Source organism: Rhineura floridana, chromosome 2 (assembly GCF_030035675.1).
Source record: "Rhineura floridana isolate rRhiFlo1 chromosome 2, rRhiFlo1.hap2, whole genome shotgun sequence".
Lineage (NCBI taxonomy): Eukaryota > Metazoa > Chordata > Lepidosauria > Squamata > Rhineuridae > Rhineura > Rhineura floridana.
In genome coordinates, this window is record NC_084481.1 from 104,985,245 (window position 1) to 105,010,805 (window position 25,561).

At 42.4% G+C, this 25,561-nt stretch overlaps 1 protein-coding gene and 1 long non-coding RNA gene across 2 annotated transcripts in view; one reads left to right on the forward strand and one right to left on the reverse strand.

Annotated features, from left to right (window-relative positions):
- The window catches only part of LRP5 (LDL receptor related protein 5), a 155,895-nt gene extending 136,229 nt beyond the window's left edge, over nt 1–19,666 (reverse strand). The window contains exon 1 of the mRNA XM_061609954.1: nt 19,339–19,666. Within this exon, the coding sequence (XP_061465938.1) occupies nt 19,339–19,429 (91 nt within the window). The 5' untranslated portion in view covers nt 19,430–19,666. The remainder of the gene's footprint in view (nt 1–19,338) is intronic.
- LOC133376941 (uncharacterized) overlaps nt 19,579–25,561 on the forward strand; it is a 30,317-nt gene continuing 24,334 nt past the window's right edge. Inside the window, exon 1 of the long non-coding RNA XR_009760584.1 lies at nt 19,579–19,916. This is a non-coding gene — a long non-coding RNA (uncharacterized LOC133376941). The remainder of the gene's footprint in view (nt 19,917–25,561) is intronic.

Genomic DNA, 25,561 nt, shown 5'->3' on the forward strand with positions numbered 1-25,561 from the left:
TGACAGCATGGAAATAAAGGACATATATCCTTAGCACAGCCATCCTACTACCAATCTACAGCTTTATCACAAGTCTACAGTTTCCCCTTACAGCTCCCATCTTGCTAATTCTTTATCTATGCACTTCAATAACAGAGTTAATGATTTAGATGTGTAGAATTAGATCAGCATGAGACGTACTGATAAAAAGATTAAGAGGTTAACATCCATTAAAACCAGTGGGGAAAGCATGTTGAAATAAGGTGTTGCATTTGCAGCTATGAAACTTCACATATAAGTTATTATATCTGGCCTGGGTAGTTTTCTGAGCAATGTTCTATATTTCAGATTAATTTCTGTTCCAAGTATGTGCGTGGTGTATTCAGTACAGATGGTAAAGGCAATGTATCTTTCCAACTTTCCTGAAACCTAGTCAAGTTTTTGGAGTCAGCAGAACCAACATCTGGAACTAGGAACAGTGATCAGAAACAAACATACCTTTGTGAAAGGTTTTATTTACTGGCATATTATAGTGTTTTCACAAGTCAAATTTTCCATTATTTCCACATTTTAGCATGTCTTTCTAAATGGCTTTTTAAAAAATGTGTTTTTAAATTTGCATATTTGTTTTTAATGTTTTTAATTGTTGTAAACTGCCCAGAGAGCTTCGACTATGGGGCTGTATACAAATGCAATAAATAAATAAATAAAACTAAACCATCATTTAATACCTTCCCTACCATAATGTCCACTATTGGCTAAGATGCTGTCCGAACAATAACCAACCTACCTCTCCCTCTCTCACACACACACCCCACCTCAGAATTTAAATAGGAGTCCAGGGAACACTTTTCCTTGCATATTTATGGTACCAGGAACCTTTTAAAATAAGGAATGACTTGCACTTGTTCCTATACAAACCAAGCCAACAACAATTCTAAAACAAATTTAAGTCTTCTTGCTTAACTATTTCACACAGATATGGCAAGCCATTTATAAATTCAAGCTAGGCTGACAAAAGAAAAAAACAGCCTCAACCTGGTTTGGAAATGTATGAAATGATAAGAGGGAACCCCACCTGTCATGTGCAGGCAGTCTCAAGGATCTGTGTGCATTTCATAAGCATCCCATTTGATGATACCAGAGTTGGCTTATTTTATTAATTCATATTTTTAAACATGGCCTTTCTCTTTCCTTACTCCAGTTTTGGCCAGCAATCGCTGCAGTAATATTTCTGTTCATAGAGAAAAGTCAGGAAACATAGCAAATCTCTTAAGAAAGGCCACCTCTCATGAGATTTTCAGTTCAAAAACAATCTGAAAACATCATGAGAAAAATGTGAAGAGATGCATCGCTAAGAACTATAACTTCTGGATATTTTTCCAAGTTGTATCATTTCTTTGTTTCCACAGTTTGAATAAAATCTCTGGGTGTCAAGTAAAAAATGATCCTTCAAAAATTGATTGGAGGATGAAAAGTGGTGGAAAAGTAGTATGGGAGAGTACAAATAAACACTAGGAAGTGGAGTGGATCTAATTGCTTGTTTATACTGCTTTATCATTTGAAGCATCTGTAACGTGCAACTTGTCTGCATCATCTCTGTTATGATGTAGGTGATGTAATACAGTAAGAAGAAAAGGTAATTGGTGTCAGTAGCTGAATTCAGACCATTGTTTAGCCATTAGAAATATGTCACAGGTTCATGCACCCTTTCCTTCCTTCACCCATACACACCACATCCTTTTTTCCATGTTCTGGTGTCTGGTAAATAGTTAACTGTATTGCCTTAAACTGGCTTCTGATTCCAATTTGGAAGCAATCTGTGTTTAGCAGAAACTACATAATTTTACACAGTTCAGAAGTCACAGCAAACTATGATCACTGCAAGCCAGGAAGTGAAAGAAGGAACTGATGTGCACATGAGGATGGAGAATGCTCAAACATGATGCATGTTCCCTTCCCAATGGCTAAACCATGGTTTGGTCATTACATTTGAACTGAGAATATCCAAAAAGAAGGTTACCTTAGTTAATGACTATTTTCCAATAAAAGGGAATTCAGTGAAGCCTTATAGCACAATCCTATCCATGTCTTCTCAGAAGTGAAAAATGAAATGGATTGCCTTCAAGTCGATTCTGACTTATGACGACCCTATGAATAGGGTTTTCATGGTAAACGGTATTCAAAGGGGTTTTTTACCATTGCCTTCCTCTGAGGCTGAGAGGCAGTGACTAGCCCAAGGTCACCCAGTGAGCTTCATGGCTGTGTGGGGATTTGAACCCTAGTCTCCCAGGTCATAGTCCAACACCTTAACCACTACACCACACTGGCTCCTTCTCAGAAGTAAGTCCCAATAAATTCAATTGGGTTTACTCCCAAGTAAGTGGGGTTAGCACGGCAACCTACTGCAATACATGTCTACTCAGAAGTAAGCTCCATTGGGTTCAATAGGACTTACTCCCAAGTAAGTGTGTATTGGACTGCAACCTTGGTCAGTTAAGATTTAAGATATGGGGTGAAGATCTCTTTACCTAAAGTGGTCAATTTGTCTCTCTATCAAGGTTTCTGTGTGCTGGAATGTCCAAGCTTCTCTTTCTCAAAACAGGCTAAGCAGGGTATTCAGGTACTGATCATTAAGGAAATGGGAGATGGGCTGAGGACTGCTTAGGGTGTCTGCAGCCTCCTCACATCTATTAATGCTGTTTAACAGGTTTGCCTTTAGGCTTCTTTGTGGTTATTTTAATTAACAGAATTACAACCACTCCCCAGCACCACCACCACTACCAGGCTCACAACAGATTCAATCACCTAAAAAGGGCATGAAATATGCAAGACTTCTCCCTGATGAGCTAGCTCTGCACATGCAGGGAAACTGATTGCTTAAATGTGCACACACACCCATGTCAATCTCTATTATGTATTAGGTAGCACAGTCCTACAAGAATCACAGGCACGCCCTTTGTAAACATTTGTATCTGCTTTCACTCCTTGTAGGCTTCTGCCATCCACAGAGTATTTGAGCTTTGGCCACCTTCAGATTATTAAAGTACTCCACTGTCCAACTGGGGCAGTAATATTAAATTCACTAATAGGCAAAAAACCTTGCAGTTTAAGAACGTACCTATAGCCCACAGATATTTCTATAAAACTTTAAAAAGCAGGGAAATTGGGCAGCTATAGTGAATGCACCAGGGCAGCAGGACACCTGACCTCCTCTCTGAGATATTGTACTGCCCTACACATTTGTCAGAATGCAAACACAATTTGGGTTGGTCTTTCACAGTCCAATCCACTTCCTGTGTAGCTTGGAAGAATTTGGTAGCGTGCCCGAACTGGGGAAGGGGGGAGGGAGGGCTGAAGTGGGCAGGGGAGGAGGAAGGGAGAGGAAAGGGGAAGGAGGGGAAAGGCAGGTCTGATCATTTGCATGATTATTGAGTTCAATCAGATTTACTCCTATGCAATCATGATTAGGATAGGTAAAACTGACCATGGGGGAGGGGGAAAGGGAAGGGGGAGGAGCATATTGGAGGGGGCAAAGGAAGGGAGAGGGGAGAGCAGTGTCAGGTCCCTACTTGTCAGGATCCCACCTCAGGCGCCACCTGCTAGGATCCTGCCTGTGATCACCGCCTTGTCACGGTCCCACCTCAGGGTCCTGGTCCTTAAATGGTTCTCACTGGCTCTAGCAAAGATCTCTCAAGATCCCACTGCTAGGCACCACCACCAGACACTCCCTGTAGTTCAATAGTGCCTTGAGACTGTGCCTTAGTCTCCTCCTGGCCTATTGCTACTTTGTGTCTGGGTGCACTTGCAGGCCACAACCCCCCTGTATCTTTGTGCCTATAAAGAATACTACCCTGGGTTGCTCTGGATACCTGATGATGTTACACTATCTCTTCACTGCTGCCACCATTGATAATGTTTCCCAACCTTGGTATAAGCCCAGCCCACCCTTCTGGTCTGTGTAAACCCAGCCAAGGATCAGGCGTTAGGTAAACCAAGAAATATTTATTTATATACACAGGAATAACAAGATTACTTAAAGGTATAGTTTAACAAGCATATGGTTTCATCAGATGCATTACTCTTTATGTTTCTAGCCATCAATAACCTGCCTCACTACCCATCTAATTCAAACCAACCCACAAAAACAACTCCAACCTCCCTCAGAACTCCCACCAACCGGACTCTCTCCATCTCTCATTTATACCTTCAGACACTCAAACACTCAGCCAATCATAATACAACATTCTCCAGCATTCCAGACCATGTACTCCCCCCTCTCACTCAGTCTACTTAACACATATACTCTAATAAACCTGCACTTACCATATTTACAGTAATATATATACAGGGACATCACAGGCAGGTTTGATCATTTGCATGCTTATGGAGTTCAATGGTATTTATTTCTGTGCAATCATGATTAAGATAGGTAAAACTGAACATGGGGAGGAGGAAGGGAAGGGGGAGGAGGAGGGGAAGGGGGAGGAGGAGGGGAAGGGGGAGGAGGAGGGGAAGGGGGAGGGGGGGCAAAGGGGAGGGGAGGGGCAAAGGGAGGGGGAGGGGCAAAGGGAGGGGGAGGGGCAAAGGGAGGGGGAGGGGCAAAGGGAGGGGGAGGGGAGGGCGAGTTTGGTCATACTTTTTGAGTTCAATGGGATTTATTTCTGTGCAATCATGTTTGAAAATGGAAATGGACTGCTTTTAAATCGACCGGACTTATGGCAACCCTTTGAATAGGGTTTGCATGGTAAATGGTATTCAGAGGTGGTTTTACCATTACCTTCCTCTGAGGCTGAGAGGCAGTGCATGGCCCAAGGTCACCCAGAGCTTCATGGCTGTGTGGAGATTCAAACCCTGGTCCCCCAGGTCATAGTCCAACACTGACCTAGGGGAGGGGAAGAGAGGGGGGAGAGGGAGGAGATTGGGTGGGTGGGCACTGGGCAGAAGGGAAGCCCCTTTCCTTTCCAAAAAGAAAACATTGTGAACAGTATCATTGCTTTTCAGCATTTCCCCCACCTTTTTATTCTACAGAAGGTACATGTAGCCTCCCACTAGGGTTGCCAGGTTCAGGGCCTGAGACTGATCCTGTATTTTTAAGAGAAGAGAATGTCAGCCAAGTGCAGGTGTCCTTGCAACCCTGTAATGGGAAAAACCACAAGGTGGAATTCTCCCTTCCGCCTGCACAACTTTTAAAAATACAGAAGACCTCTTGGAGGCTGGGCCTGGCAACCAACAGGTCTTCTGTATCTTTAAAAGTTGTGCAGGGGGAAGGGAGAATTCCACCTTGTGGTTTTTCCCATTACAGGGTTGCAAGGACACCTGCACTTGGCTGAATTCTCCTAAAGATACAGGATCAGTCTCAGGACCTGAACCTGGCAACTCTACCTCCCGCCCAAATTTAAATCTGTCCCTGGCCACATCCACACCAGGCCTCTATTACACTCTGTACAATCATTATTTATTTATTTATTGTATTTATATACCGCCCCATAGCCGAAGCTCTCTAAAAACATTAAAAACAAATATACAAATTTAAAAACACATCTTTTAAAAACAATTTAAAATACAATTTAAAACAATTTATCATGGCCTCTCTCAAAGCCATGGCTCAAAGCCAATCATGGTTTCTCTCAAAGAATCCTGGGAAGTGTAGTTAGTGAAGGGTGCTGAGAGTTGCTAGGAGATGCCCTGTTTCTCTCACAGACCTTCAATCAGAGTGGCTGACTGTTAAACCATTCTCTCAGGGGAACAGAAGTCTCCTCTCAGCACCCTTCACAAACTACACTTCCCAGGATTCTTTGAGGGAAGCCATGAATGTCTCAAGTGAAATCAAGTCTGGTGTGGGTATGGCCCCGAGTAGCCAAGCCCAGCAGCTGTGAGGCTTTTAAAACACTGACAGTTGGTTCTTACTGAGCATGCCTGCCCTTATCATTGGCTTCAAGCCAAAATTTCTTAAATTAATTAAAAATCAGCCAGGCATTTTTTTTTTAACTTTTAAACTGTAGAAGATGATGGTCAGAGTATGGGGCAAGGTCAGTATTAGGATTATAGGTACTCTGTGAACATGGCTGATTTTTAATGAATTTCAACAGATTATGAGAACTCTCAAAGAAAAAAGTCCAAAACGGCTCTGAGTTTTTTTCTCTCTTTTTAGACTTTGAACTCTCTATTCTCTCTGACTGTTTTGTGTATTGCCATGAAAATTGAAAGGGTTGTTAAGCAAGCGTTTCTGAGTTCAGGACTGTAAGTTTGGTAAGGTTTTATTTTGAAATGAGCTTATGGAAAGCATCAGAATGGCATGGGGGTATTTTCAATTTAACATTGCGGAATGCGAAAAATACACGCTGGCTATAGTATACAGCCACTCTTGTGGCTGTATGATAAAATACTTAGCAATTGTTGAAAACAAGATACAGCCTACAATACATTATTCAAGCCCCATCCTCTTTCCCATCTCTCAATTGTTGATTATCAATTAATTTACAGTTTTTCAAAAAATTACTGGTTTTCTGTTTTACTTGGGAGACAACTTGGCAGTATAAATCCTCTGAAGAATGTGGTATCATAATACACTGATTGCAACATTACATTGTTTCCTTTAAAGGGCTTGTATGTTATGTTTACACAGTTAGTGTGGCAATGGCAGGCAAACACTTTGACATCTTAATTGCTAGCTATTTCTTTGAGTCTTAAGTAAAAGCTTTTATGGAATAAAAAGAAAACTTCAGTAAGGGCCTCAGGATCACTTCTCTCACAGTTCAGTATAACAGAGAAAATGCCAAGCAGGACCCAATCTAAGCCAGGGGGTGAAGAACCTTTTTCAACCCAAGGGCCACATTCCCTCAGGGAAACCTCCCAGGGGCCACATTCCAGTGGTAGGCAAGGCTAGAGGGAGACATAGGTGGAGGAAAGGATGTGACTCTCACCTACCCACATTTCAACCCCCCCAAAAAACAAAAACTCAGAGGGTACACAGGCCCACCCTTAGCATGGGCGGGGCCCGGGACAAAAGCATAGTTGCCCCCCCCCACATTCCTTCTCTTTCTCTCTCTCTCTCTCTATATATATATATTGAGACAGACAGACAGAGAGAGAGAGAGAGAGAGAGAGAGAGAGAGATTTTATTTACGAAGATATGTAATTATAATATTTACATATGAGGCTAACAACCTATTAAATACAAATATGATTACCTTCACTTCAGGGAATAGGCCTCTAGTCAACCTGTTCCATACATATCTATTTCTTCACTGGTCTCTTGACATCTGTCTTCCCTTTGTTGATATCTGCTAGATATGGCAGTCTATTTCTAGGCATATTTTCCCATCTTTATCTTCCTAACTAAACAATTGAAAACACTTTGTGCAGAACCATTCTTTTAAATATCGAGGATGACAGAATTTAATCATTTCTGTAAATGTCTGGGCCTGGCTGCTTTGTTGCTGGGCCATTACTTTCGGATTAAAAATAAAATAATACAAATATAAGAAACTATATATAACTTCACAGCTGATGAGCAGCGGCAGCACAGGGAAGCCACTGACTCAGGCATGCAGCCGAAGAGCAGGCAGGGGATTCAAACCTACCGCCTAAAATCAGCTCGGGAAGCAGCTGGTGAGACGGCCACTGCACGGCTGAAGAGAGAGGAAAACCCCCGCCGCAGCCCAGCTTCTCAGATCACCAAGCGCAGCCCCCCAAACGTGTGGGGCCCGGGGCAACTGCCCCGCTTCCCAGTGCCTAGGGGCAGCTCTGTGTGTACATATACCCCTCTCTTCATCCTCCATCCAGGCAAGCAAGAGGCATTATCACATTATCAGGGACACCTTTTAGCCACAGAAATGCACTTGAGGAGGGCACGGAGCAGGGCTGGCAATGGCTGTGGCCTGGGGAGAGCCCGACAGGAGGGCCAGGCAGAGGGGACAGGAGTGCTGCATTTGGTCCCTGGAACTGAGGTTTCCCACCCACAATCTAAGCCAACACAGCTCTCTTTATAGTAAATCTGGTTTACAGAGATTTAAACCATATTACTGGAGACGAAACACACGGAAAAAGGATAAAAAACATAGCGACTGCAGTGGCATGCAGGAGGAATCCTCCACTGCTGCTTCTGGCCACCAGTATTTGATAGTCTCTGATAGCATTAAAAGGTATACATGACTTGAGCCCCCGCAGGTGCCCCAACAGTGCAATGTGGCTGACCAATTAACTTTTACAATCAGAGCCATATCAACCCAAAATCAGGGGGCTGTATATCATTAATCAATCTGTGTTAAAAGTGAGTTTCCAAAATGACTGTCAAAAGGTGAACAATCCCAGATGTTTGGTAAATATCAGAAACTCTGAGACACACGGTGAATGCTGATAGTCACTTCCAAATGACTGTATGTATGTATGTATGTATGTATGTATGTATGTATGTGTGTATGTATGTATGTGTGTATGTATGTATGTGTGTATGTATGTGCATGTATGTGTGTATGTGTGTATGTGTGTATGTGTATGTGTATGTATGTATGCACGCATGTGCTTCTTCCAACAGCACCACACTTTTCCAGCTCACCACAAGCACCCAGGAACCATATTCAGAAACGAGGAAGGAAGCACTGCCCTCCCTCCAATCACAGCACAGCTTCTAACTTGGAGGGGACAGGGGGATCATTCTGAGGGCCTGGATACTATGGCTGGTGTGAAGTAACAGGTAGCAGAGAAAGAGCTAGGAAAGTAAGCTTAGCCTTTTGCCAGTGGCACTGGCCTCAATGACAGATAGAAGGGGCAAGGGATGGGTGGAGGAAGAACTTTCTTCCATTGCATCCTCACCATCTCATTCATCACTGAGGCTATTGCCATTGTAGCAAAACCAGAACAAGGATCCTGGCAAGTACAGCAACATATGGAGGGGATGCTGTATGTTAGCCACACCTGTTCTAGAGCATGTTAGAAAGAGAAACCAAGGAAATGTTTTTTTAGAAGGGGATGCTGTGCGGAAGGCAATGCATTACACACTGCACAGATCAGTCTTCACTTCCAGATGATTAGCTGCTGGCGAACAAAGTATTGGTCATCTGCAACTAATTCAATTCCTGTTTTTCAAAGCTACATCAAAAATTTATTCCCCAAGTGGCTGAACATCTCTTGGAAAGGAGTGCAAATTCCAGAGTTACCTTTTGTAAAAGCTTTAAGTGTTGGTGAGTTTTGAACATTCCTGCAATTAAACTACTGAGTTCTGGGATGCCTTTTTTCTTTTTCTTAAACAATGACACACGAGAAGGAGAATATAGATCCTATTGCATGTCTAGCTACTAACAGGTAATAAATCCAAAAGAAGATCCTCACTAACTCATGTGTAGGTGCATTAAATGACTGTAGCCTTAAATTAAAAATATATGTTCAGTTCAAACATTATGCAGTATTCAAATTTGCTGCAAATACAAATTAAAAAAGGTCACCCAGATCCCTATGTAGCTGTCATCTACCCTGGTGTAGTTTTACTTTTCCTATGAGACCAATCAGTTCAGCAAATTGTGGGGCGAGCTGGCTGGCTGGGCATGGGCAGGGAAGAGACAGACAGTGTGAATTCTAAAGTCACAAGGGGCAGCTTTCAAGTGAAGTCTGACTTATTAATAATACAGTACATTTTTGGATCTATTTCCTCTACTCTTCTTAAATCTCACTTTATGCAGCTTAGCTAACTAGATCCAGATGCACCTTGCAAGCTAACATTTATCAGGGTATGAACTTTCATAGGCAAGAACCTTCTTCATTAAAACATAAAGTTGACTGGAAAGACGGTTTTCTTCTACTGTACCTCAACCTGTATGGGGTGTGTATACCATGTATCTGATGAGGACAGCTTTTGTTTATTAAAGTTCATGCCATAAAAAAAACAGCAAGCCTTCAAATACCACAGAACACTGGCTTAGATCCACGGTGCCCTTCTGCTCGCAAAAAGCCTCTTGCACTCATGGAAAGCTGGTTTCTAACCAAGCAGAAAAGCGAGGAGTGAGAAAGGGGACTCCAAATCCACAGAAGTTCTTCTATTTGCACAAGCACTTTTCAAGTGTTTATGGCCCACCAGTTTTTATAGGTTAAAGCCTGTATCTTCCTAACTGACCATTTTTCTCACACTGTCCATACACTGAGGCACAGCACTGCAAGCCTTTGGCTAGTGTTTGCACAAATATTCAACAGAACAGCACTAACACATTTTCTCCTTCCACTCACAGTTTGGGATCCAAGGGGTGGCCACATTCACAAGCAACAATAAGCCAGACTTTCTGGTTTGTCATATCTTATCAGGAATGAGCCTGATCGCTCCCAGTTCACTCCTCCCCGGCACAAGAAGGATAAAAAAAATTGGAAAGCTTGGCTTCTGGTTACTTCCAGACCAGGAACCATGGTTTGTTGCTCCCAAACAACTCAAGATCAGTAAGTCAGCAAACTATTGTTTCAGGTTAGCTAGCAACAGACTGTTCTTCTAGAATAGATCCTGACAGTATCATTCATTTGAACAGTTTATTCGACAATAATATGAATTTTGCACTCTTGCTTTATGTGTAACATTAGGACAGACAGAAACCCTGAAAGCTATAGAAAAAAAAGTTTCAGAACAAAGGTGGGGAACCCATTTTAGACTAAAGGTCACGTTTCTTCATGGACAACCTTCCAGGGACTACATTCTACTGGTGAACAGGCCAGAGGCAAAAGCAAAGACACACGGGATGCAACTCTTACCTTTGTTAAAGTAGACTACATTTTAGCCACACAAGACAAACACACATATCTCTCCATCCTCCATTTAAACAAGCAGAGGCATCACAGTTCAAGGACACATTCCAACTAGGCAGAAGCACTTGAGGGGGGTGCAGCGCTGGGGAAGAGTGTGGTTTAGGGAAAGTGGCCTAGAGAGAACTACAAGAGTCAAATAGAAGGAGACTGAGGGCCACACTTGGCCCTTAGGCTAGAGATTCTCCACCCCTGCTTTAGGAGAAAACTAACAAATATTTTACTGTTAATAACAATGCTACAGAGAGACCTAGTTCAGATGTATTGCTTATTTTTATATACCACTCTTCCAAATATTGATAGGGCCTGATCAGATTTATTTTCCAAGCCTGGAATGAGAGAGCGCCAGTTTCCATCCCATATTCCTCTGAGCCAGGGAGATCCTGGGTACGGATAACTGCTGTATTTCAACTGAATCTATGCAGGAAGCAAGAGTGGGGCATGAGTGACCCCAGGACTCACTTCCCATCAAAATGGATTCATTACATATATGTCCAAAAATTAATTCTGCCAACAGGCCTTACACTGCACAGCAACCAGGACTCAATACTAACATTCATGCTCCTCTTCCTTTCATGCTTTAATAACATACCCCCATTCCGTGCATAAGTAGATTACAGCTCACATGCATCTCTGAATTTGCCATTCATTAAACATACAGTTAAAAACACGGATTGGTTATTTTGTTTTATATCAAGACAGCCAAACGTATAATTCAAAGAAGGAAAAATGAGGGGAAAACAGCAGTCTTTTAAAACCCGACAAGCACTGACTAAGCAACCCCGCTAATACAGTCCATATGTAAAAAATGAAGTCAACTTAGGAAATATGAGGCACAAAAACAAAAGTTTCAAAAAATTTGGATTTTATTTTACCAATATGTTGAACACTATTGAACTTCAGACTAAAAAAAAATCCTGTTAAAGTTGTATTAACTGAAGCATGAGGTCATTGTTCTCCTAACAAAGGGCTTATGAAATTACAACACATCTTAATCCTATAACCATATACTGGACATGTATGCAATATTTCATTTGCTTTTTCCTCAGTAACCCAGTGCACTTGAGAGACCTGGGTACAAGCCCTACCACTTTCACAGGCTCATTGTATAGTCTTACATAAGTAACTATTCTCACCTGTAGAAATGGTTGTCTGCCCTCCCAAAGACCCCATTACAAATTAATGGCACAATCCAAATATCAGGGAACTGGTGGGAGGGGAACTGGTGGAGGAGGAGCCAGAGGAAAGCTCCATGGCACCCACTCCCATTCGGGAGCCGCCAGCCCAGGTAAGTGTCAGCTCCATCAGGAGCTGCACATGGGAGCTGGCAGGGAAGATCTGGCTCCAACCAACAGGCCTGCCAGGGAGTAAACAATCTCTGTAGGCTGCCATGGGAACCTTTTTACTGTGCTGTCCTATTTGCTGTCAGAATTCATGTGGGGATTGGGACCTGGGGGAGTGCTCTGAGGGGGACCTGGATGTCACATAAATCTCCCCCCCCAGGTCCCCACCACCATGCCCCCAGAATGCCCCATTTTTGGGACTACTGCTGGCTTCTGCCAGCTCTCCATCTGCTGGGCTGGCCATCCCCAGCAGACCCCCGGCAGCACCAGCACGATCCTGGTGGTGCCACAGAAAATTGAGATGGGGGGCTCCTGCTGGCTGAGCCCATCAGCACCTGGAGACTTCCTGGAGGTCTGCTTCATCCAATTCCCCCCAGCCCAGCACAAAATCAAGTTGGATTGTGCCCTAAAGTGCTATATATGTTATTAGAAGAGATTAAACACATTGCTGAATGAAATCTAAGAGACAGGAGAATACATACTGCCTATATATACCTATATTAATATTAACAATGAAAAATAAAATATAAACCTACTAGGTGTTAACTACTGATGTTATATTCTTGCATTTTTTGTTGTAGAGGGCGGAAAGGTGGGCTAAAAAAGGTGGAGCTAGTTTACAAGCAGATCCTAAAAGGCTATGTTTACAGGTGGGGCCAGTTTATACTGCTGGAAGAAGCACCTTGTTAGGCTAAGTGAATTCTCTGTCTTCACCAATATGCTTACTTAGGGCTTGATCTCAACCAGGTAGCATTTCACAAAGGGTCAAACCATGAAGCCTGTTCTGAATTACTTCTTTTTCTCCTGTAACAAATGAAAATTGGAAGAGCTACAGCTACAATTTCTGTAATTCCTTGAGATGAGATGAAAGTTAAAAGGTTTTATTGTAAACAGGTGTGCCATTAACAAAGGATAAAACATAGTATATTTTTACAGATAAAATTTTGTTACATGAACTTAAGAACTTTTCTACACTATCCCAACTGCCTTTGCAAGTATCAAATCTCAATCCACCTTCTACAGTATCCAAATATACAAACTATCCCTAGCACACATACATATTTATGCCCACAGTTCTTTAGGCTTACTAAAATTAATATGTTAGAAGTTTTCAGTTCCTTCGCTTTTTTTCTTAAACTCCAACATAAGTGTATGCTACTGAGTTGTCTTACTTTTTTCAGACATCTGTACAGCTTGTAAATGAACATGACATACCTGTTTACTAAATATGAACTACTACAAAGCATTGTAGATGGGTCAGCCTTTGAAAGCCCTCTCAAAACTTTGGTTAGTTCAGGATAAGGCTGTGAGACTGCTAACTGGACCTGGACAATTTACATCTAGCCAATCAAGGTACATCAAGCCAATGCTTTGTCATTTTCACTAGCTCCCGGCCCAATTCAATGTGCTGATTTTGGCCTTTAAGGCTCTTCATGGCTTGGGAGCAGGGTTCCTGAAGGACTACTTCTCACCGTATGTAACTATCCACACCTTGAGATTTCTTTAGAGGCCTTTCTCTGAGTACCCCATCAAGTGAGGTACAGTGGGAGGCTATGGGAGAGAATGCCTTTTCATTGGTGATGCCCTAGCTGAGGAATGCCCTCCCAAAGAGGCTTGCCTGGTCTGTACTTTGGTGTCATTTTATTTTCCCAGACCTTTTAATCCATCTGCGCTTTAAGTCACTTTTACTCTGATGTGGGTTTGTATGTTTTTTTTGTTGATTTCTGTTTATTGTTATTGAACTTTAAATGACTTTTTCTGTTGTAACTTGTGAGACACCCTTAGAAGTCTGTTATAGGGTGGCCTATCAATGCTGCAAATAAAGAACTAAAAGAAAGTCAGACACACGTGCTAAATTATATTTCCAACAATTTAAGACAGTGGCTCAGGCCATAGTTCATACATGCACCAAGATTCTATGAAGGTAAGAACAGCTGGAGAAAAGTTTCAGGCAAGCAGATAAGCATATACAGAACTAACACAGAGGCTGTATCTTAGGGTGCAATGCAATTCATTTATGCCAGGCAGAAGCGAGTTGGTTATGGTGGATCCCTAGCTGAGCTGGCAGGGTTCTGGCTCTGCTGGGCTCCGCTGGCAGAAGCCCCTCAGCCACGGCAGAGCAGGGACCCTATCAGGGAAGCCTAGCCCAGTGGAAGCCTATCAGGGAAGCCTATCAGGGAAGCCCAGCCCAGTGGAAGCCAGCTGAAGGCCTGGAAAAGGGGTGTTCTGGGGGCATGTTGGAGGAGCCACCAACGGGGGAACTTATGCAACATCCAACTCCTGTTCGGAGTGCTCCTGTAGGTCCCAATCTGGACCAAAGTTACGCAGAGAAAAAGGTCAGTCTAAGAAAATAATTATAATGGAAGTCAGTGGGGAGCACTTACTCGCTGGTTGGGGTATTCATGACAGCTGCCTTTTTCTTTTCTGTTTGTGCATGCAGTTCCTAGCTGAGCCAACGTCTAGCCAGCCCAGAGGCTCCCAAACAGCAAATGGATGCTGTGGAGCATCCCACGGGCTCGTCCTCCTCCGGCTTCCCACGAGTTGGATTACTCTGTTAATCAATGTTCACACAGTGCATGTCCTTATCTGTGGGGCGACCCTTGTGGACTCCCCTGGCGCCCTCTGAGCCCCCACTCACTGCCCCCTTCATCGTGAGGTGACAGGGATGGTTACTTTTTCCTTCTTCAATAGTGCATAGAGCTGAAAGAAGACATTTGAAGAGCGACACTCTTTCATATCTCCCTACTGGAAGGAAGGGCAGGATATAAATGTAATAAATAAATAAATAAATAAAATATCTCTTCCTTCACCTCTATGAGCTTTTCGGGGTTCAGATTGCCTGCAAAGAGACCTAGAGGGTAGGGGGTAACGGAAACCAAATCTGGGAGATTGGGGCGGGGAAGGGAAATGGAGTAGCCAGGGAACAGCGGGGGGGGAGGGGAGAGAGAAACTGAATGCTAGTGAGAAGAGGTGTCCACACAAACACCAGATCCAGTGAAACTGATGATCTTGGAATTGCGTATTTTTTCACGTTTTCACCACCACAGTACGGATAACATTTGTCTTCACTGACTGACCATAAAAATCACAGATCTGCTGCTTTCTGGCACTGCCATGGCAACAACACAATTTAAGATTATCTGTTTCAGTTCTTCTGGATCTGAGTTTTACCCAAACTTCATGGAAATACAAAGTGTGTATATGTATGTATTTTATATTGATCAGGGAAAGGGGCAGGATGCCCACAGCACTCTCTCAAAATTGCAGATTTGCCCAAAGTCCCAAAAGGGTTGGCAACCTCTGTCTTAAATTATGCCCTGTAGAGTGGGTCAAACAGTTTTTAAGTACTGAGTTTAGTCAGGTAAATTCACATATTATTCTAATCTCAGTGTTTAAAAGCAGCAAAACAAACAGGTGGCTCTTCATCAGCTCATATCGTAAAGTGGAGGTCTGCAGTTAAAACTGCTTGTTTGAGTTATGTGTTATTTTTAAAATGCACATCAATTGGTAACTGCACATGAAAGGAGCCATGTGTTGGCAACTGATCAATCTTTAAATAGGCTTTAGAAATAACAAAACCTGAAACCATTTTTTACTTACCTTCTCGTTAACAACCTCCTCCCTTCACACTTAGTTGAATTCCCAAAGCCATACAGATAAAAAGCATAGTACAATAAGCAGATTCAAAACTGAGGTGACCAAACATCTAAAAAGGTCTCACATAAAGCACCACAAGACTGCTTTCCACTTGGAGCCATCTAAAATCCTAACCTGTACTCATATCCCTTAGAATTAATACAAATGTTCATTTAAATTAATTTATTTTCTTCAAGATTTAAAAAATGACTGCTATTGTCTTGATTTAAGTCAATCCATCCTTACAGAATTATGGGTTTAGTAGCATTCTAAGAACATTAATCTAAAATAAAATTGGAGAAAATTAAATGGAACATTAAGCTAACGCCCTAAATTCTATCAAGTAGTGTGCAAGCTTTCCATATATTTTTCTTTAAGTAAACACTGTTCTCTCTGCCTACAGAGTCTATGTATTAGGAAAACAAACAATATAATGTGCTATTTGCTGCACATACTACCTATATTCAGGCAGGTTTCCATAAAACATCAGTGTAGTAGTCTAATTTAGTGTGGGGCTAGAGGAGAAATTGAACTTTTCTGGCAATGCACGCTATATACCACTGATAAACAGGAAATGAGAACAACAGAAAGATATTTTAGGCTCATGTCAGGGATGGAGAACCTGTGGATCTCCAGACGTTTTTGGACTACAGCTCACATCATTCCTGACAATTGGCCATGTTGGCTGGGTTTGACAGCATTGGAGTCCAACAACATCTAGAGAATCACTGATTCCCCACCCGTGGTTTACTTTCTTAATTTAGGAGGGCTGCACAGTAGGTGTGCAATGTTTTCTGGGCAGTTCTACATGGCATACATTTTGGGATCTAGACCACTATATAAGCACTGCTGTGTCTAGAAGTCCAGATGTGGGGGGTGGGGGAGAGAGATACTAGAGAGAGAAAAAAGAAAGAGTAAATATTTCAGACACACTGCTCTCATGAGGGTGAGGATAACTAATAGAGACCAGCATGGGCTGACACCCCCAAATGATAGGGGTATGCAAACTAAGAGGTACTACCTTACCCTGAAATTCTTATACATGATAATCGTGTGTTACACAAAAACTGTTGTCAGGACATGCTCTTTGATAAGTAACCACAAAAAAGCAAAACCAACAACTGGCTAGAAAAAGAGTACACTAGAAATTAGAAATTAACTAGACATTTGATACAGTTTGTCACTTTTGAAAAAACAAGAAACAAATGATGATTTTAACTTAAATGAAAAGGTGTGACTTCAATTTCCTAGAATATCAATTGTTATAGCTCTGCTGAATTCCAGGCACTGAGTGATGTTAATCACAATCAAAAGACCAGCTGAAATCAATAAGCTTGTCTATTGATTTCAATGGATCTCCTCTTGACTATGACTAACACTGGATATCCTATATCCCATTGATTGTAGTTATTTTAAATTTTGTGGACCAGGTTTTAATGTTATGAAAATTCTTTGGTCAGAATGCACATCTACTGAATCTCTACCAAAATAAATTGTACACCCCTTTTATACTTGGCTTGTTGTTGCAAACTAATTTCACCCAATACCACAGGTACACAGCAGCTGCCACTTCTCATTCTAAGCTGCTGGCCAACTTAACTATACAGTTTCTTTTTAATAAATATACAGTTTTAAAAAATATAAAAATAGCCACCATATATCAGAGAACAACTCCTTCCTTTGGGGTAATTTTAGCCTCAGTTCTGCCTCCCTCAAGATTTCAAAGAGAAGCCCTGCTGGATAAAATAGTATCATGCACCTCAGAGTCTTGACTGAGAACCAAGGTACTAGGAAAATCAAAAAGAGCACAATAATTGCTGCATTACCTCAACACTGTTAACAGACAAGCAAATCAATGAAGTCTAAACTCTGGAAGAATATTAACTTCTGAAATATTTTATCAGAAAGAGCTTCAATGATGTGGGGTGCAAAGGCCTTTTCATACTTACAACTGCAATGGCACAACATGCATCTACAGTTAAACCCTATATAGGAACAGAACACAATAACTGGGGGGGGCAGTGAAGAAGTTGGTCTGAGCTCCAAAATTACAGTTCTGGTAATGACACATTATTTCAAGAGAAGTGGGTGGCCTAATAACAACTACCCTGAGGGGATGCTCTACTGATTGTTAGCGACACAACTATATTTCTTCAACTACTTGGGAAATTGCAACAATTAACATTCATTAGTGCCTCAAAACTTCAGTTTGCTGACTGCTACAAGAAGAGAAGCAGATGAGGCTACCCTGAGGCTCCTACATTACAACCTGGAACTTCCCTGTAGGCAATGACAGAAGGAAGAAGGAGGAATTAAAAGCTCATGACCCCTTTTTTGGTGGCAACTCCTGGATCACTTTCTAACCATCACCACCACACTAGTATTTAGACATTAAGCACCATGGGGATTTCAGCAAGAAAAGAACAAATGTCCTCATATAGGGCAAATAAGTCTACATTTGCTTTGTGCAGTACATGAAGATTATAAAATGTAGACAGAAAACCACTTTTTCCCATCTCGACTGACATGGGAGAAGCCATAGGGAAAGTACAGCTACAAGCCTCCCCTCCCCCATCTCCATATACCACACATGAATGCTAAAAGTTCCCAATCACAGCTTAAACACATACAGAGTGTGTAGAAGATTAAGGAAGAGGAGGAGGAGGAAGGGGGAAAAGCTACATTCCCTCCAAAATTTTAAAATGAGTGTTATTTGATATGGAAATGTATGTGATTGTCTGAACGCTCCCTGCAGTCGGGGAAGGGAACAAATGTTCACTGTAGTTTAAAGTCTGGATAAACCCCCAGACAGACAAACTCTTCTCAGAAGTCTGTTTTACCAAGTGTTACGTTTCACAAGTCAGGCGAGTCTTTCTCTCCCCCCCACCCCGTTTCTCCCCATACTCCCCTTCTTTACAACTTTAAAATAAAAGGAAAGAAGATCTGCTCTTGCCCCAGCCCCCACTCCAACGCCGATGCCAAAAGTTTGATTCAGCCTGTGATCGACACCCGACACCAGCTCCTCCAAACTCTAGGGAAATCACTGCGTCTGAGGGCCGCAGAGCGCTGGGAAAAGGGGGAAAAACTTTTGTCTCGCTCTCGAGGCACAAGGTTGAGGTCGAAAGCCCAGCAGCCCCAGCACGCAAAAGGCGACGGGAATCCTTTCCTGGCCAGCAGGAAAAACGAAGGGTCCCCGAAAGACTATATTTATTGGGGGGGGGGGTCACGCAAACATCCTCCCTGTTTAAATAAGAACTTGATCGTTTGGGGGAGACACAACGAAGGAGCTTTTGTCTTTCCCCCGTCCTATCTGATGTGGGTCGCTCGCTCTCACACCCACCCACCCTGCTGTGCCTCATGGACATACTAGCCCTCGCAGTCCTATTCCTCGCGGCTACAACCCTTCAGGCTATCATCCGCCTCATCATCCGCCTCGTCCTCCCTCCCTCCCTCCCTCCCTCCGTCCCAGCCAGCCTCCATTCCCACAGACTCCCACTTCTCGAGTTGCAAAGAAGTTTCCGTCTCCACAACAAAAGGCTTCTCCCTTGCCCAAGCCCGGGAGTGAAACTGCAGCCCGCGGGAGCGCCACAAAACTTACCCCCGACGGAGCCCAAGCTGCACCGAAGCGCCAAGGCGGCGAGCAGGAACAGGAGCAGCAGCAGCCGCGGCGGCGGCACCGCCGCCTCCATGTTGTGCCGCAGCAGCTGCTGCCCGCGGACTGGCTCAGGCAGGCTCCATGCTCCGTGCGCACCGCGCTCGGCGGACAGAGAAGGAGGCGCTCTCCAGATTCTCCTCCTCCTCCTCGCTACGATGCCGTCGCTCTGGGAAGAAGGGAATGGAAAGCGGGCAGAGAGCCTCCTGCTTCCCTCAAACCCAAGGATGAGCTGAGCGGAAGCCAAGCGAGCGCTCCGCCCTTTCCCTGTGTGGGACAACCGCACGCCCCCTGCTTTTGCTGTTACTACCTTTGCCTGTTGCTGGCGCGCCTGTTCGGTGAAAGGGCTCTAGGCGCCGAGTTCTCCTTTCAGGTTTTACTCCAACGAAATCAGGAAGTCACCCACCTAAAAAGAGAGAAAAAGAGGTGCCCACAAACCGCATCCCGGTTAGGGTGCTACCCTGAGCCGTCCAAGTCTGTTCGGAAATAAACGCTTCTCACTGTTCGATAAGGCTTACACCCAAGTAAGTGCAGCCCAAACTAGTAAGATTGCAGACCCAAGGGCGTCCCAATGTCTGGCATCAATAGACAGTAGGCAGCGGCCCGACATCCAGGGACGGCACTGCAATTCATGAAAACTAAGGAACAAAAAGCTGCTGGGATTGCTAGCTTTTGCGGGGGCGCGGTGTCTCTGTCTTGGAAATCTGCTTAAAAGGCACACCAAGTGAGTCTTTCCCCACCATTGCATTTCATTTGGTTCCTGAAAGGCTGCACCTTCCCCCTTCCAGGAAAAAAGGTAGACCTAAGCAGAGATGGGGAACCTGTGGCCCTCCAGATGTTGACAGACTCCAACTCCCATCAGCCCCAATCAACATGGCCAGTGGTCAGGAATGATGGGAATTGCTCGACTACGACATCTGGGAGGAGCACAGGCTCCCCATTATTCTAAAGCAGGGCATGCAATACTGGCCAATAGAAATTCCTTGTATTTTAAGCATTGTCTCTGCTGTAGGCAAGTGTTTATAGACTTGTTTAACTCTACTATATATAAGAAAATTGCTGCAACACAACATTTTTAGTAGTCCACTAAACAAATCTAGTAGTCCACTCTGTCCATACATCATTAAAACAGAATCACTTTTTCTGACAGAAAGTCCCTGCTCTGTCAATCCACTGCTGTCAAAATCTGAACATAGTCTGGACTAGACCATGCCATAGACGTCAGTGGCTAGACAAATGGCCCAAAGCCAAACTAGCATTTGATTAATCTATTTAAAATTGGAACACTTATTCCAGCTTCTGTCCTACCAAAAATGATTACACTTAGGGTGGCTTATCAAGTCACAAATAATGTCAAGCAGAGGGAGAAGAAGCATGAGACCCTCCCTATATGATATCTCCCTTGAGATGGATGGGCTTTACACCTGCCTAGAACCCTTAGATCTCACTGTGAGAGAAATGCACAAGTGAGCCCATGTGTTCACATGTTACACAGGAAGCTCAAGAATAGCATTTCTCCTACTCATTAGTAAGACAGGCAACTTCACAGGTTACAATGTGTAAGTATTCCCAATTTGAAATGTAAAGCAGGACCAGAGGGGTGACTTCTCATTTCCCCATGCAGATGCTTCTTGTGCAGTCTGCTGCTTTTATTCCTGGATTAACACTGCTTCCCAAGCACAGTAATTTAGGGAACAGCAATGCCTTGGCAACATAGTGTACCTGTGGTGCTGCTTCTTCCTAGAGGCACTTGCCAAACAAGTGGTGCCTCATGCTTCCAGTCTGACACAGGTAAGGGTGAGGAGGCCAGATAAAAATCAGGACAGGGAGTAGATGTGATCCATAGGCCTCCAGATAACCATCCCTGCTCTAGACTGAATCCAATCATTTTTCTAGTAATGTTGGACTCATTCATTCCAATATCAAATATCTGATATGCCAGATTAAATGCTATGCACAATGCTGTTTCATTCTGACACTATTACATTTAATAACCAGAACGAACCCATGACCAGAGCAATGAATAACACAAATTATATACCATTTGCTTTGCCTTCTGTAAACAGAGATAAATCGTGGGAGAAACTTGTTTTACAGAATATGGATAAATGCTTACCTCTATTAATTAGGGCTTTTTAGCCCTAATTACTAAGGTAAGGATGAACATCATTAGCATTTTAGCAAACCCAATACTTTATTCCAATGGGGTGAGAGAAAGGTATGCTTGTTGACTCCCTTGTTATCCAGTCCGGGTGGATGCAAATGAAATACCAAGGGCATTGTTACATGGCAGATTTTATCCACCAGAAGTTGAGGATGTAAAATCTCTACTCTCATGTATTCTGACATGATCCTGATATCACAGACACAAATAGTACGGTGATACCTGTTTAATAAATGCTCTTCTCTTTGTTCTCAAGATCAGCTTAAAAGCAACTATGAGAAAACTAAAATAATGGTCTTTGCGCTCTTACATTCTGCATGCAAACAGAAATTAGATGATATTCCATTGAAACAAGTTAATTCCCTTGAAATAACTAGGAATGTTTATTTTTTCAAAGGAAGTTGGATACATTAAATTTATTATATCCAGTGCTCCATGATTAAGAGATTATTGGCTATTAAGAGATTCCACCAGAACAGTGGGACCAACTTGTTCCTGCCTACTCAAGGCTTTCTTAGTGAAAATAATTTCACCATTACTTTATGGTACTCATATTTGGGGTATTTATACTTCTGAATACCGGACAAAAATTTTAAAGTGAGTAGTTTTGAGTAGTTCTTTTTTTAAATGTTTTTAATCTTAGAAAATGTTTTCATAGCTTTTTTAAGTAACATTTTTGAAGATGTTTTGTTTTAATGTGTTTTAAAGTTTGTTTTTATGATGTTTTAATGTTTTTAGTGCTTTTGTTTGCCACCCTGGGCTCCTGCTGGGAGGAAGGGTGGGATATAAATATAATAGTAGTAATAGTAGTAGTAGTTCTGCCTTTCTTTCCAGCCTAGTTTTTGAAACAGGTTTAATTTGTTTAGATTGTAAAATCCAGGATCTTCTTATTAATTTTTGGCTTAGCAGGATTCTTAGCAGGTTTGTGTTTTAAAGAAACATCCAGTTTGAAATATATATCCGGAAGATCCAGAATGGAGATATGTATCCATATTGATCTGATTCCTAATACGGTGTAGTGGTTAGAGTATTGCACTACAGTGGGAGATATTCAGGATCAAATTCCCTCTCTGCCATGAAGCTCACTGGGTGACCTTGTGTTAGTCACTACCTCACAGGGTTGTGAGAATAAAAAATAGGGGAATCACGTATGCCACTTTCAGCTTCTTGCAGGAGAAGCAGGCTATAAATGTAACAAATAGATACAGTTGGATATGGCATCAGGCAGAGCTCAGGGTTGCTTCCACACTAGCTGTTCTACCTGGAATGACATAATTAATAACTCAGTTATTATGTAGAATTCAGGTGATGTTGTTGCCCAAGCTTTGCATTCCACTGCTTTTCCTGTTGTCCTACCACCTCCTTAAAGACCCAGTCTGGGGAGACTGCCCATCCACAAAGTTAAAACAAAACCATATTGAGGCATCTAGCAGGAGGATTGGTACATATATTGATGATGCCCAGTCATTTTTCATTGCCTGCCTGCATTTTAAATCAACTTTTGCTTTTACCTGCTATCAGCCCTTAAATTTGTTAAATTGTTCACTCCAGGCCACGACCTTGTTGAATTGGCCCTTTAAATAATACTTTTCCCCTGACAGTGGGCCCTTATTAATCTGTGCTGTTTTTTTTAAATTTAGTTAAGAACATAATAAGAACCCTGCTGGTTCAGACCAAAGGACTATCTAGTCCAGCATCCTGTCCTAACAGTGGCCAGTCAGATGCCCATGAGAAGCCTGCAAGCAGAACAGGAGTGCAACAGTGCTCTCCACACCTGTGATTCCCAGTAACTGGCATCCAGAGACACACTGCCTCCAACAGTGGAAGTAGAAGTTAGCTATCATGGCTAGTCACCATTGACAACGTTATCCCTCATGAATGTGTCTAATCCCTGATTAGTTATTTTGCTGCTGCTTCTGCTTCTGCTTATTATTATTATTATTATTATTATTATTATTATTATTATAAGCAATAACTCTGGTTGCAAAAAGGAAATAAAGAGTTACATGGGCCTGCCAACAAGGAAGAGGAAATGACTAAAGTGCTCTTCAAGTATTATGAAAACAAGGAAGTAGCCATGAGGGGGGCAGCAGGGATGAGTACACTATCTCCTCTCCCTGTCCTCATTTTCAGTAATGGCAGTAAGCCCCATTCAGGACTACAGTCTTACATATATGGCTGGATTTTGTTCTTTTTCTTAGTGCATTTTCTTATCACTCTAAAAAGTGTTCTTGAGTTTCTTTTACACTATTTGAGTGCATGTTGGTAATGTGGGAATAGAAAGCAATAGAAATTAAAGTACAGACTCGCCATTTGCATCAGTATTTATAGACACAGGGATAGCCAGACATACTTTCAGAATTGCTGGGGAAATGTTCTTGGGTTTCCTTGGAAGAAAACATGAGCGTTAAATCAGTTTTAACCTAGATTAACATCCCAATCCTTTATTAAGAGAGATGCCACTATTGGTCTTATCTACTGGATGCCATTAATAGTCTTATGTATTAGACAAGAAGCAGCAAGGCCTTGTTGATATGAAGAACTTGCTCCAATATATCACTCATGCAAGGATAAAGACAACATAAATAATGTTCAAGGGCACCAATATTGATCGAATGTCGCAAGAGTTGCTTATGGCAAAATAATCTAGGACTAGGAAAAGTATCTGCAACAATAATTCTGTAAGGACAGCAGTACAAAGTACTATCTTCAATAATAGATTAGTGTGTGGACAGGGTATAGCTTGTAGGAGGCCTGCATAACTTGTGACTTGCCAAACTGAAAGCAGCCTCCCAACTATGAATTGTGGCCTACCAGGTGATTGATAATGTCCCTGTTTTGGCAATCCCAAGCAGGCACCAAAAATAGAAATTTGATTGGGAAACAGATGGGCTACACATGATTAGTGGTTACCAAGCTATGCAGGCTTGAATTGATGCTCAAAAAAGATTTCAGCCATGGCTATTTGCATTTGAAGGCTATGTTTTCATCCTTCTTGTGCAGCTATGACTGTCACAGGACTTTAGTGTAAATAGAAATGCATTAATTGGATTGCACAGAATGAAAAATCAAAGGAAATCTTGCTAGACCGTGACAAATAGCAGATCTCCAGGCACAGGCCAATTTGCCCTTTAAAATTTCCTGACAAAGACTTGATATGCAACCATTATTTTAAAATATATGTAACTGCTTAATAGTTTTGTCCTTGATCAGAGACCCTCAAATTTTGTCAACAGTCTTGGAGGGGTGCTGATTCTGTGCAAAAGGCATTCTTCATGGGCCCCATCCATGTAGTTGCAGCATCATAGGATGAACACTCAGAAAAGAGGCTCCCATTGCATTACAGTAAAACCCAAAGTGTCCCAAAGGTTACCTCCCACAGTCACTGGAAAGCTGATAAAAACATAGCTTTAGATACTCTTGATTATAAGAAAAGTCTGAAGGGTGATATTCATACATCTCTCCATCAAAATGGGAGCATGAAGTGTATCCTAGAAAGTTAATGCTGCTACCATATTAGATAATAAGATGAAATTTATTATAAACATAGCCTGAGACACCTCAGTCACTAGAACAATCTAATTATTTAAACCAAGGACATCAATTTTACCTCATTAAATATGGTAGTACTCCAGGATGGAGCAAGCAAAACCATATCTGAAATGTTGGGCTGTGGAAGTTCCATTGTCCTGTTGCACAACTGACAGCACAACCCTATACTTGTCAACTCAGAAGTCAGTCTCACTTCGTTCAATGCTGCTTACTCCTAGGTAATCATATATAGGTTTGAATCCTGAATTAGGCTTGAGGAGATTTCCAAGAGGACCTGGTGACCTCCTGTATCAATAATAACAGAATGCAAAGCTGAAACTCAACCCAAGTTGTGCCAAACCCCTACGAAGTGGAGGTACGGAGAGCAGGAGATTTAGAGAACGGGGGGGGGAGCTGAATTCTCCCCTTTCCTTGCCTACAATTACCTTTCTGAAGCTGCTTTCTTAGCCATTT